Raw genomic sequence first — 14422 nt, forward strand, 5'->3', positions numbered from 1 at the left:
CGGAGGGAGGGAAGGAGACCGACACGGAGGGAGGGAAGGAGACCGACACGGAGGGAGGGAAGGAGACCGACACGGAGGGAGGGAAGGAGACCGACACGGAGGGAGGGAAGGAGACCGACACGGAGGGAGGGAAGGAGACCGACACGGAGGGAGGGAAGGAGACCGACACGGAGGGAGGAGGGGAGGGAGACCGACACGGAGGGAGGGGGGGAGGGAGACCGACACGGAGGGAGACAGACACGGAGGGAGGGAGACGGAGGGACGGACCGAGAGAGAGGTAGTGGGATAGACAGAGGGACAGACAGGAGGATGGACAGACACACACTGAACCACGGCAGACCGGGAATGTCTCGGCTCGGTCACTAAACAGATTTGTTTGTAGCGAGCTGTGACCGTAACTGATGGGGGATTTAATGACTCGATCCGGGAATATCGAGGGTGATGTTACAGATCGAGCTCACGAGGATTCTCCTGTGCCCTGTGGGCCGTGCTCACGACCCAGTAATCGCAACGTTAACAAAATATTTCAAGGCTATAATTCATCACTGAACGCCTGGGAGGTTTAACAACATCCCGATCTTGCTGTGTGTGTGCAAAGTGACGGCTGAATCTGGGATCCATGTGCAAAGCATGTTTGGTGATGCTGGCAAAACGAAACGCAATACTCAAACATCTTGCGAAGGAATCTTCCTCCAGGCGAGAGATCCCGAGATGGGGGGGCAATTGAAAGGGAGCCTTGCAGAACTTGCCAAAGCACTTTACAGCCAATGAAGTACTGTGTTGTCACGGTTGTAATGTCAGAGAGGCAGCGGCACTCCCTCAGTACCGCCCCTCCGACAGTGCGGCGCTCCCTCAGTACTGCCCCTCCGACAGTGCGACGCTCCCTCAGTACCGCCCCTCCGACAGTGCGGCACTCCCTCAGTACTGTCCCTCCGACAGTGCGACGCTCCCTCAGTACTGCCCCTCCGACAGTGCGGCGCTCCCTCAGTACCGCCCCTCCGACAGTGCGGCACTCCCTCAGTACTGCCCCTCCGACAGTGCGACGCTCCCTCAGTACCGCCCCTCCGACAGTGCGGCACTCCCTCAGTACCGCCCCTCCGACAGTGCGGCGCTCCCTCAGTACCGCCCCTCCGACAGTGCGGCGCTCCCTCAGTACCGCCCCTCCGACAGTGCGGCGCTCCCTCAGTACCGCCCCTCCGACAGTGCGGCGCTCCCTCAGTACTGCCCCTCCGACAGTGCGGTGCTCCCTCAGTACTGCCCCTCCGACAGTGCGGCGCTCCCTCAGTACCGCCCCTCCGACAGTGCGGTGCTCCCTCAGTACTGCCCCTCCGACAGTGCGGGACTCCCTCAGTACTGCCCCTCCGACAGTGCGGCACTCCCTCAGCAGTGTCCCTCCGACAGTGCGCGCCCCCTCAGCAGTGCCCCTCCGACAGTGCGCGCCCCCTCAGCAGTGCCCCTCCGACAGTGCGCGCTCCCTCAGTACCGCCCCTCCGACAGTGCGGCGCTCCCTCAGCAGTGCCCCTCCGACATTGCGCGCTCCCTCAGCACTGCGCCCTGAAGCGTTTTCGAGCCTTGCCTCACCCTCTCCCGATGATCTGTCCCGGTTCCAGGTCGGTGCGATGACTACTGCCTGAACTCGGGAAAGTGTCGCCTGACGGAGGAGAACGTCAAGGAGTGTGTCTGCACAGCCGAGTTCGAGGGGCGCCGGTGTGAGATGGACAAATGTGATCGCTGCAAGGGGGGTCCTTGTACCGTCACAAGCGGTGGCAGTGTCCTCTGCAAGTAAGTCCGCCTGAAAAGTATTTGCCTGTGAAATTCGATGTCCATCAGAACATAAGAAATAGGAGCAGGAGTCGGCCATTTGGCCCCTGGAGCGTTTGATATAAAACGATGGTGGTGATATAATGGGGCACAACCATTGCTTTGGAGATGGTAGTCGTGAGTTCCATGCAACCTACACCTGCACCGTTACGACATTTATTGACTGTCGGGAAGCAGAAAGCCACAAAAAAAAACCATCGTTGGCCTTTCTATGCGAGCCGGTCACATGGCTAAAATGGGCCAATCGAATTGGGAGAAAAGTTCAACGCGGTGGCCATGTTGGATTTTGCTCACCATTTCAAGAACGAGTTATAATACTGAACGGGTAACACTGCAGGCCATTAATGAACAAGCCATGCAGGGTTCTTTAAGTGCACACGGCATTGGGAACATGAACGAGATCTAGCCCACTCCGCCATTCGATGAGATCATGGCTGTAATGTATTTGCTTCATGGGTTCTTTGCTTAAGAATTCATAGCCACACTATTGCTATCAAGAACTAGTTGGTTTATTAGCAAAAGGTTTAACATAAGAAATAGGAGCAGGAGTCAGCCATTTGGCCCCTCGAGCCTGCTCAGCCATAAGATCATGGCTGATCCGATCATGGACTCAGCTCCACTTCCCTGCCCGCCCCCCAATCACGCTACACATTACTGGTTCATCTACCATGTTAGAAACATAGAAACATAGAAAATAGGTGCAGGAGCAGGCCATTCAGCCCTTCTAGCCTGCACCGCCATTCAATGAGTTCATGGCTGAACATGAAACTTCAGTACCCACTTCCTGCTTTCACGCCATACCCCTTGATCCCCCGAGTAGTAAGGACTTCATCTAACTCCCTTTTGAATATATTTAGTGAATTGGCCTCAACTACTTTCTGTGGTAGAGAATTCCACAGGTTCACCACTCTCTGGGTGAAGAAGTTTCTCTTCATCTCGGTCCTAAATGGCCTACCCCTTATCCTCAGACTGTGACCCCTGGTTCTGGACTTCCCCAACATTGGGAACATTCTTCCTGCATCCAACCTGTCCAAACCCGTCAGAATTTTAAACGTTTCTATGAGGTCCCCTCTCACTCTTCTGAACTCCAGTGAATACAAGCCCAGTTGATCCAGTCTTTCTTGATAGGTCAGTCCCACCATCCCGGGAATCAGTCTGGTGAATCTTCGCTGCACTCCCTCAATAGCAAGAATGTCCTTCCTCAAGTTAGGAGACCAAAACTGTACACAATACTCCAGGTGTGGCCTCACCAAGGCCCTGTACAACTGTAGCAACACCTCCCTGCCCCTGTACTCAAATCCCCTCGCTATGAAGGCCAACATGCCATTTGCTTTCTTAACCGCCTGCTGTACCTGCATGCCAACCTTCAATGACTGATGTACCATGACACCCAGGTCTCGTTGCACCTTCCCTTTTCCTAATCTGTCACCATTCAGATAATAGTCTGTCTCTCTGTTTTTACCACCAAAGTGGATAACCTCACATTTATCCACATTATACTTCATCTGCCACGCATTTGCCCACTCACCTAACCTATCCAAGTCACTCTGTAGCCTCATAGCATCCTCCTCGTAGCTCACACTGCCACCCAACTTAGTGTCATCCGCAAATTTGGAGATACTACATTTAATCCCCTCGTCTAAATCATTAATGTACAATGTAAACAGCTGGGGCCCCAGCACAGAACCCTGCGGTACCACCTGTTCTCAACCACCTGCCCCATCGTGGATCCCCCGAACCCAACTGGCCCCGTGCTGGACATTGCTCGAAAGGTTGGAGGTGCTGGGTCTGTTTTCTTTGGAACAGAGGAGGCTGAGAGGAGACCTGATTGAGGTGTATAAAGTTATGACCGCATACCGTTTTGATCTCCATATTAAAGGAAGGATAGGAACAGAAATTAACAGCGCAGAAGGAGGCCATTCTGGCCCATCGTGTCCGTGCCGGCCGACACAGAGCCACTCGGCCCTCGGTCAGCAGCCCTGAAGGTTACATATAAACCCACGAACAATGACGGAAAGGCAAAGAGCACCCAGCCCGACCAGTCCGCCCCACACAACTGCGACACCCCTTATACTGAAACATTCTACACTCCACCCCAACCGGAGCCATGTGATCTCCTGGGAGCGGCATGATCGTATTAAATGGCGGAGCAGGCTCGAGGGGCCGAATGGCCTACCTCTGCTCCTATTTCTTATGAGGGGGCCTAGATAGAGTGGATATGAAGGACCTATTTCCCTCAGCAGAGGGGTCAACAACCAGGGGGCATAGATTTAACGTAATTGATAGGAGGTTTAGAGGGGAGTTGAGGGGGATATATTTGCATTGGAGGCAATTCAGAGAAGGTTCACTCGGTTGATTCCGGGGATGAGGGGGTTGATTTATGAGGAAAGGTTGAGGAGGTTGGGCCTCTACTCGTTGGAATTCAGAAGAATGAGAGGTGATCTTATCGAAACGTATAAGATTATGAGGGGGCTCGACAAGGTGGATGCAGAGAGGATGTTTCCACTGATGGGGGAGACTAGAACTCGGGGGCATGGTCTTAGAATAAGGGGCCGCCCATTTAAAACTGAGATGAGGAGGAATTTCTTCTCTCAGAGGGTTGTAAATCTGTGGAATTCTCTGCCCCAGAGAGCTGTGGAGGCTGGGACATTGAATATATTTAAGGCGGAGATGGACAGATTTTTGAGCGATACGGGAGTGAAGGGTTATGGGGAGCGGGCGGGGAAGTGGAGCTGAGTCCATGATCGGATCAGCCATGGTCGTATTAAATGGCGGAGCAGGCTCGAGGGGCCGAATGGCCGACTCCTGCTCCTATTTCTTATGTTCTTCTGTACTTTTGAGGGGCCTGGATAGGAAGGACCTGTTTCCCTTGGTAGAGGGGTCAACAACCAGGGGGCACAGATTGAAAGTAATTGGGGGGAGGTTTAGAGGGGATTTGAGGGGAAATGTTTTCACCCAGAGGGCGGTGGGGGTCTGGGGTGGAACTCACGGCCTGAAAGGGTGGTAGAGGCAGAAACCCTCACCACATTTGGATGTGCACTTGAAGTGCCGTAACCTACAGGGCTACGGACCCAGAGCTGGAAAGTGGGATTAGGCTGGGTAGCTCTTGGTCGGCCGGCACGGACACGATGGGCCGAAATGGCCTCCCTCCGTGCTGTAAATTTCTGTGATTCTGTGAAATCCCTATGAAGACCAATATTTCTCAGTCTCTCCCAATTAAAAAAAAAATGTGTATATATATAATATATTCTGCTTTTCCTGTTCTCCCTACCAAAGTGAATAACCTCCCACATTATACTGCATCTGCCACCAACTTGCCCACTCGCTTAACCGGTCTATATCCGACTGCGTCTTCCTCACTGCTTGCTTTCCCGCCGAGCTTTGTATCGCCAGCAAGAAAGGAGGTGCACGAACAGAGAGACCTGGGACTATGTGTGCACAAATCGTTGAAGGTGGTAGGGCAGGTTGAGAAAGCGGTTAAAAAAGCTTACAGGATCCTGGGCTTCATAAATAGAGGCGTAGAGTACAAAAGGTGGAGAAATTATGAAGAAGAAACAGGAGCAGGAGTGGGCCATTCGGCCCCTCGAGCCTGCTCAGCCATTTAATACGATCATGGCTGATCCGATCATGGACTCAGCTCCACTTCCCCACCCGCTCCCCATAACCCTTCACTCCCTTAGCGCTCAAAAATCTGTCTATCTCCACCTTAAATATATTCAATGTCCCAGCCTCCACAGCTCTCTGGGGCAGAGAATTCCACAGATTTACAACCCTCTGAGAGAAGAAATTCCTCCTCATCTCAGTTTTAAATGGGCGGCCCCTTATTCTAAGACCATGCCCCCTAGTTCTAGTCTCCCCCATCAGTGGAAACATCCTCTCTGCATCCACCTTGTCAAGCCCCCTCATTATCTTATACGTTTCGATAAGATCGCCTCTCATTCTTCTGAATTCCAATGAGTAGAGGCCCAACCTCCTCAACCTTTCCTCATAAGTCAACCCCCTCATCTCCGGAATCAACCGAGTGAACCTTCTCTGAACTGCCCCCAAAGCAAGTATATCCTTTCGTAAATATGGAAACCAAAACTGCACGCAGTACTCCAGGTGTGGCCTCACCAATACCCTGTATAACTGTAGCAAGACTTCCCTGCTTTTATACTCCATCCCCATCAACCGAGTGAACCTTCTCTGAACTGCCTCCAAAGCAAGTATATCCAAGTATAAAGTTCCAACTGTCGCAGGACAGAGAGTGGAGAGCACCAGTTCCCACTGTCACAGGACAGAGAGTGGAGAGCACCAGTTCCCACTGTCACAGGACAGAGAGTGGAGAGCACCAGTTCCCACTGTCACAGGACTGGAGAGTGGAGAGCACCAGTTCCCACTGTCACAGGACAGAGAGTGGAGAGCACCAGTTCCCACTGTCACAGGACAGAGAGTGGAGAGCACCAGTTCCCACTGTCACAGGACGGGAGAGTGGAGAGCACCAGTTCCCACTGTCACAGTTCAGAGAGTGGAGAGCACCAGTTCCCACTGTCACAGGACAGAGAGTGGAGAGCACCAGTTCCCACTGTCACAGGACAGAGAGTGGAGAGCACCAGTTCCCACTGTCACAGGACAGAGAGTGGAGAGCACCAGTTCCCACTGTCACAGGACAGAGAGTGGAGAGCACCAGTTCCCACTGTCACAGGACAGAGAGTGGAGAGCACCAGTTCCCACTGTCACAGGACAGAGAGTGGAGAGCACCAGTTCCCACTGTCACAGGACAGAGAGTGGAGAGCACCAGTTCCCACTGTCACAGGACAGAGAGTGGAGAGCACCAGTTCCCACTGTCACAGGACAGAGAGTGGAGAGCACCAGTTCCCACTGTCACAGGACAGAGAGTGGAGAGCACCAGTTCCCACTGTCACAGGACGGGAGAGTGGAGAGCACCAGTTCCCACTGTCACAGGACGGGAGAGTGGAGAGCACCAGTTCCCACTGTCACAGGACAGAGAGTGGAGAGCACCAGTTCCCACTGTCACAGGACAGAGAGTGGAGAGCACCAGTTCCCACTGTCACAGGACAGAGAGTGGAGAGCACCAGTTCCCACTGTCACAGGACAGAGAGTGGAGGGCACCAGTTCCCACTGTCACAGGACGGGAGAGTGGAGAGCACCAGTTCCCACTGTCACAGGACGGGAGAGTGGAGAGCACCAGTTCCCACTGTCACAGGACAGAGAGTGGAGAGCACCAGTTCCCACTGTCACAGGACAGAGAGTGGAGAGCACCAGTTCCCACTGTCACAGGACAGAGAGTGGAGGGCACCAGTTCCCACTGTCACAGGACGGGAGAGTGGAGAGCACCAGTTCCCACTGTCACAGGACGGGAGAGTGGAGAGCACCAGTTCCCACTGTCACAGGACAGAGAGTGGAGAGCACCAGTTCCCACTGTCACAGGACAGAGAGTGGAGAGCACCAGTTCCCACTGTCACAGGAGCATCCAGTCGTGCCCCGGTAACTGCCCCCAAGGGAAGTGGAGTGGGGAAATTGCACTCCGCTTCCATTGAGGGGGGGTAAGGCCAATTCTGGGGCGGGAGCAGGACTTCCACGCTGGGGGCTAACATTCCATCCCCAGAAGGTTACCGCCCCCAAGATGGGAGCCTGTGCGGGGAGGCAGAGGGAAGTGGAGGGGAGACGGGGGCGGGGGACGGAGGGGAGAGTGATGGAGGTGGGGGGGGAGAAACCCAGGGCGGGGGATAGGATGGGCCACATTGCAGTGGAGGTCTGGGGGGGGGGGGGGGTTGTTGGAGGGGCGGGCCTGGGGGCTCTGTGCCTCGGTGCGGGACTTCTTCACTCGGGGAGTTGTTGGCCTGTGGGGTTCCCTGCCGCGGAGAGTTGTTGATGCCAGTTCATTGGATGTGTTCGCGAGGGAGTTGGATGTGGTCCTTGCGGCTGGGGGGGGTCGGGGTTTGTGGGGGGGCGGGGGGAGGTGCTGGGGTGAATGATCAGCCATGATCTTGTTGAATGGCGGTGCAGGCTCGAAGGGCCGAATGGCCTACTCCTGCACCTATTTTCTATGTTTCTATCCTTTCGTAAATATGGAAACCAAAACTGCACGCAGTATTGAACCTGTATAAATCACCGGTTGGGCCCCAGCTGGGGTATTGTGACCAATTCTGGGCCCCGCACTGTAGGGAGGATGTGATGGGCCTTGGAGAGGGTGCAGAGGGAGATTGACCAGAATGGTCCCAGGGGGATGAGGGACTTCAGTGACGTGGGGAGACTGGAGAAGCTGGGGTTGTTCTCCTCGGAGCAGAGAAGGTTGAGGGGAGATTTGATCGAGTGGTTCACAATCATGAGGGGGTCTGGACAGAGTAGAGAGAGAGAAACCGTTCTATGTTTCTATGTTCCCATTGGTGGAAGGGTCGCGAACCAGAGGGACACAGATTTAAGGCGATTGGCAGAAGAACCAAAGGCGACACTTTGGATGAACTTGTTTCCCGCAGCGAGTGGTTAGGATCTGGAATGCGCTGCCCGAGAGGGTGGGGGAGGCAGACTCAATCGCGGCTTTCAAACGGGGAGTTGGATAAGTGTCTGAAGGATAAAGATTTGCCGGGCTACGGGGAAAGGGCGGGGAGAGTGGGACTGGCTGTGGTGCTCCTGCAGAGAGCCGGCACAGGCTCGACAGGCCGAATGGGATCCTCCTGTGCGGTAACTGTTCTCTGATTCTGTGCAGAATGTAACTTGTGTCTTTTCCGATATAATCACAGTTGTACCGACGGCAAGATCGGTCCCAGCTGTCTGACCTGCGCCGATTACTGCCAGAACAACGCTGTCTGTGAGATGAATGAAAGGACAGAGTTACCTGAGTGCAGGTGAGCAACTTTACGAAACTAAATCCTTCTGTCGTGGGTAATGGGCTCGAGGGGCTGAATGACCTCCTCCTGTTCCTAATGTAACAGGCTCGAGGGGCTGAACAGCCTCCTCCTGTTCCTAATGTAACAGACTCGAGGGGCTGAATGGCCTCCTCCTGTTCCTAATGTAACAGGCTCAAGGGGCTGAATGACCTCCTCCTGTTCCTAATGTAACAGGCTCGAGGGGCTGAACAGCCTCCTCCTGTTCCTAATGTAACAGACTCGAGGGGCTGAATGGCCTCCTCCTGTTCCTAATGTAACAGGCTCGAGGGGCTGAATGACCTCCTCCTGTTCCTAATGTAACAGGCTCGAGGGGCTGAACAGCCTCCTCCTGTTCCTAATGTAACAGACTCGAGGGGCTGAATGACCTCCTCCTGTTCCTAATGTAACAGGCTCGAGGGGCTGAACAGCCTCCTCCTGTTCCTAATGTAACAGACTCGAGGGGCTGAATGACCTCCTCCTGTTCCTAATGTAACAGACTCGAGGGGCTGAATGGTCTCCTCCTGTTCCTAATGTAACAGGCTCGAGGGGCTGAACGGCCTCCTCCTGTTCCTAATGTAACAGGCTCGAGGGGCTGAACGGCCTCCTCCTGTTCCTAATGTAACAGGCTCGAGGGGCTGAACGGCCTCCTCCTGTTCCTAATGTAACAGGCTCGAGGGGCTGAACGGCCTCCTCCTGTTCCTAATGTAACAGGCTCGAGGGGCTGAATGGCCTCCTCCTGTTCCTAATGTAACATTAGGGGGGGTTACCTTATGGATTGAGTAGACTGGGTCTTTACTCATTGGAGTTCAGAAGGATGAGGGGTGATTTTATAGAAACATTTAAAATAATGAAAGGGATAGACAAGATAGAGGCAGAGAGGTTGTTTCCACTGGTCGGGGAGACTAGAACTAGGGGGCACAGCCTCAAAATACGGGGGAGCCAATTTAAAACCGAGTTGAGAAGGAATTTCTTCTCCCAGAGGGTTGTGAATCTGTGGAATTCTCTGCCCAAGGAAGCAGTTGAGGCTAGCTCATTGAATGTATTCAAGTCACAGATAGATAGATTTTTAACCAATAAGGGAATTAAGGGTTACGGGGAGCGGGCGGGTAAGTGGAGCTGAGTCCACGGCCAGATCAGCCATGATCTTTTTGAATGGCAGAGCAGGCTCGAGGGGCTAGATGGTCTGCTCCTGTTCCTAATTCTTATGTTCTTATGTTCTTACTAATGTTGGGGAAGTCCAGAACCAGGGGTCACAGTCTGAGGATAAGGGGTAAGCCATTTAGGACCGAGATGAGGAGACACTTCTTCACCCAGAGAGTGGTGAACCTGTGGAATTCTCTACCACAGAAAGTTGTTGAGGCCAATTCACTAAATATATTCAAAAATGAGTTAGATGTAGTCCTTACTACTAGGGGGATGAAGGGGTATGGCGAGAAAGCAGGAATGGGGTACTGAAGTTGCATGTTCAGCCATGAACTCATTGAATGGCGGTGCAGGCTCGAAGGGCCGAATGGCCTACTCCTGCACCTATTTTCTATGTTTCTATGTAACATGCTCGAGGGGCTGAATGGCCTCCTCCTGTTCCTAATGTATCAGGCTCGAGGGGCTGAATGGCCTCCTCCTGTTCCTAATGTAACAGATTCGAGGGGCTGAATGGCCTCCTCCTGTTCCTAATGTAACAGGCTCGAGGGGCTGAATGGTCTCCTCCTGTTCCTAATGTAAGAGGCTCGAGGGGCTGAATGGTCTCCTCCTGTTCCTAATGTAAGAGGCTCGAGGGGCTGAATGGTCTCCTCCTGTTCCTAATGTAAGAGGCTCGAGGGGCTGAATGGTCTCCTCCTGTTCCTAATGTAAGAGGCTCGAGGGGCTGAATGGTCTCCTCCTGTTCCTAATGTAACAGGCTCGAGGGGCTGAATGGTCTCCTCCTGTTCCTAATGTAACAGGCTCGAGGGGTTGAACGGCCTCCTCCTGTACCTAATGTAACAGGCTTGAGGGGCTGAACGGCCTCCTCCTGTTCCTAATGTAACAGGCTCGAGGGGCTGAACGGCCTCCTCCTGTTCCTAATGTAACAGGCTCGAGGGGCTGAACGGCCTCCTCCTGTTCCTAATGTAACAGGCTCGAGGGGCTGCATTTCGGATGAGACATCTGCTCTCTCGGGTGAATGTAAAAGATCCCACGGCCACTATTTGGAAGAAGAGCAGGGGGATATCTCCCCGGTGTCCTGGGGCCAATATTTATCCCTCAATCACTAAAACAGATGATCTGGGTCATTTATCACATTGCTGTTTGTGGGAGCTTGCTGTGCGCAAATTGGCTGCCGCGTTTCTGACATTACAACAGTGACTACACTCTAAATGTACCTCATTGGCTGTAAAATGCTTTGTGGCGTCCTGAGACGGTGAAAGCTCCTGATTAAATACAATTATTTCTGTTTTTAGATGTGTCGCTGGTTGGACCGGACCACAGTGTGACATGTTAGAATCACAGGCCGCCATGGGTACAAGTATGTATCGCTTTCTCCATTCACTGGCTTCATTCATTCATGGGAAGCAGTAGCAGGACATTTGGAAAAGTGTAATTCAGTCAGGCAGAGTCAGCATGGATTTATGAAGGGGAAGTCATATTTGACAAATCTGCTGGAATTCTTTGAGGATGTAATGAACAGGGTGGATAAAGGGGAACTAGTGGATGTGGTGTATTTGGATTTCCAGAAGGCATTTGACAAGGTGCCACATAAAAGGTTACTGCACAAGATAAAAGTTCACGGGGTTGGGGGTAATATATTAGCCTGGATAGAGGATTGGCTAACTAACAGAGAACAGAGAGTCGGGATAAATGGTTCATTCTCTGGTTGACAATCAGTAACTAGTGGGGTGCCGCAGGGATCAGTGCTGGGACCCCAACTATTTACAATCTATATTAACGACTTGGAAGAAGGGACCGAGTGTAACGTAGCCAGTGAATCAGTCTAGTGAACCTTCTCGAAACTGCCTTCAAAGCAAGTATATCCTTCCTTAAATACGGAAACCAAAACTGTACGCAGTATTCCAGGTGTATTCCAAAACCCTGTATTGCTGACGATACAAAGATGGGAGGAAAAGCAATGTGTGAGGAGGATATAAAAAATCTGCAAAAGGACATAGACAGGCTCAGTGAGTGGGCAAAAATTTGGCAGATGGAGTAGAATGTTGGAAAGTGTGAGGTCATGCACTTTGGCAGAAAAAAAATCAAAGAGCACGTTATTATTTAGATGGAGAAAGATTGCAAAGTGCCGCAGTACAGCGGGACCTGGGGGTACTTGTGCATGAAACACAAAAGGATAGTATGCAGGTACAGCAAGTGATCAGGAAGGCCAATGGTATCTTGGCCTTTAATGCAAAAGGGGATGGAGTATAAAAGCAGGGAAGTCTTGCTGCAGTTATACAGGGTATTGGTGAGGCCACACCTGGAGTACTGCGTGCGGTTTTGGTCTCCGTATTTACAAAAGGGATATACTTGCTTTGGAGGCAGTTCAGAGAAGGTTCACTCGGTTGATTCCGGAGATGAGGGGGTTGACTTATGAGGAAAGGTTGAGGAGGTTGGGCCTCTACTCATTGGAATTCAGAAGAATGAGAGGTGATCTTATGGAAACGTATAAGATTATGAGGGGGCTTGACAAGGTGGATGCAGAGAGGATGTTTCCACTGATGGGGGAGACTAGAACTAGGGGGCATGGTCTTAGAATAAGGGGCCGCCCATTTAAAACTGAGATGAGGAGGAATTTCTTCTCTCAGAGGGTTGTAAATCTGTGGAATTCTCTGCCCCAGAGAGCTGTGGAGGCTGGGACATTGAATATATTTAAGGTGGAGATAGACAGATTTTTGAGCGATAAGGGAGTGAAGGGTTATGGGGAGCGGGCGGGGAAGTGGAGCTGAGTCCATGATCAGATCAACCATGGTCGTATTAAATGGCGGAGCAGGCTCGAGGGGCCGAATGGACGACTCCTGCTCCTATTTCTTAAGTTCTTATTAATAAATGTTTAACAATCACGCAACACATTACCATTTCATCCACCAGGCTCACAACCACCTGCCCCATCGTGCATCCCCCGAACCCAACTGGCTGGGGTTTTATTGAGCCTTGTGAACATCACATGACTGGCTAAGCCACTCCCAACTCAACAGCTCTACCAAGCAGTGAGCATACTCATGGGGGCATAAATTACAGCTGCCTCCTGCGCTGTACCATTCGATGATTGTATAATTTGGCTGCCTGAGGAAAAGAGTGTTTGAAGACCAGGTCCTCAAATCTACCACCAAGCTCATGGTCTACAGGGCTGTAGTGATACCCGCCCTCCTGTATGGCTCAGAGACACGGACCATGTATAGTAGACACCTCAAGTCAATGGAGAAATACCACCAACGATGTCTCCGCAAGATCCTACAAATCCCCTGGGAGGACAGACGCACCAATGTTAGCGTCCTCGACCAGGCCAACATCCCCAGCATCGAAGCACTGACCACACTCGACCAGCTCCGCTGGGCAGGGCCACATTGTCCGCATGCCCCAGACACGAGACTCCCAAAGCAAGCGCTCTACTCGGAACTCCCTCACGGCAAACGAGCCAAAGGTGGGCAGAGGAAATGTTACAAGGGACCACCCTCAAAGCCTCCCTGATAAAGTGCAACATCCCGACACCTGGGAGTCCCTGGCCCAAAGACCAGTCCGCCCTAAGTGGAGGGAGTGCATCCGGGAGGGCGCTGAGCACCTCGAGTCTCGTCGCCGAGAGCGTGCAGAAACCAAGCGCAGGCAGCGGAAGGAGCGTGCGGCAAACCTGTCCCACCCTCCCCTTCCCTCAACGTCTATCTGTCCCACCTGTGACAGGGACTGTGGGTCCCGTATTGGACTGTTCAGCCACCTCAGGACTCGTGTTTAGAGTGGAAGCAAGTCTTCCTCGATTCCGAGGGACTGCCTATGATGATGATCATTCTATGATTGTATAATTTGTAATATTGTTCATTGAGTGTGCCTTTTCCCTTAAACTTAACATTTTTTTCCCAATTTTATCTCAATTTCAGAAACTGCATCAATAATTGTACCAATTATTATCCTCATACTTCTAATCCTCCTGGCTATTGGTGGCGTATTTTGGTATAAACGACGAACACGGGGGTAAGTGTCAATGAATTACATCAAATTTCCCAGCACAGAAACAGGCCATTGGTCCCACCGCTCCGTGCCGGCGTTAAACTCCACACCAGCCCCCTCTCACCTCTCTCCATCTCACCCCATCACCATATCCCTCTATTCCTTTCTCCCTCATGTGTTTATCCAGCTTCCCCCTTAAATCCATCAATACTATTCGCCTCAACCCCTCCCTGTGGCAGTGAGTTCCACATTCTCACCCCGCTCTGGGTAAAGAAGTTTCTCCTGAATTCCCCATTGGGTTTATTAGTGACTGTCTGATATTGATGGCCCCGAGTTCTGGTCTCCCTGACAAGGGGAAACATCTTCTCTATGTCTACCCTATCGAACTCTTTCATCATTTTAAAGACCTCAGTCCTCAGCCCTCTCATAGCTAGAGAAAAGAGACCCAGCCTGTTCAATCCATCCTGATAGTTATAACCCTCTCAGTTCTGTTATCATACTTGTAAATCTTTCTTTTTCACCTTCTCCAGTACCTCTACATCTTTTTTTGTGTCATATGTCGACGAGAACACCAAGTGTGGTCTAACCCAGGTATATGGAGACCAGAA

At 52.1% G+C, this 14422-nt stretch overlaps 1 protein-coding gene across 1 annotated transcript in view; it reads left to right on the forward strand.

The window, feature by feature from the left end:
* The window catches only part of LOC139241096 (low-density lipoprotein receptor-related protein 1-like), a 440653-nt gene extending 426811 nt beyond the window's left edge, over window positions 1-13842 (forward strand). Inside the window, 4 exon segments of the mRNA XM_070869785.1 lie at window positions 1611-1782; window positions 8565-8669; window positions 11126-11190; window positions 13745-13842. Coding sequence (XP_070725886.1) covers window positions 1611-1782; window positions 8565-8669; window positions 11126-11190; window positions 13745-13842 — 440 coding nt within the window.
* The last annotated feature ends 580 nt before the right edge of the window (window positions 13843-14422 follow it).

The sequence above is a fragment of the Pristiophorus japonicus genome, chromosome Y (assembly GCF_044704955.1).
Source record: "Pristiophorus japonicus isolate sPriJap1 chromosome Y, sPriJap1.hap1, whole genome shotgun sequence".
Lineage (NCBI taxonomy): Eukaryota > Metazoa > Chordata > Chondrichthyes > Pristiophoridae > Pristiophorus > Pristiophorus japonicus.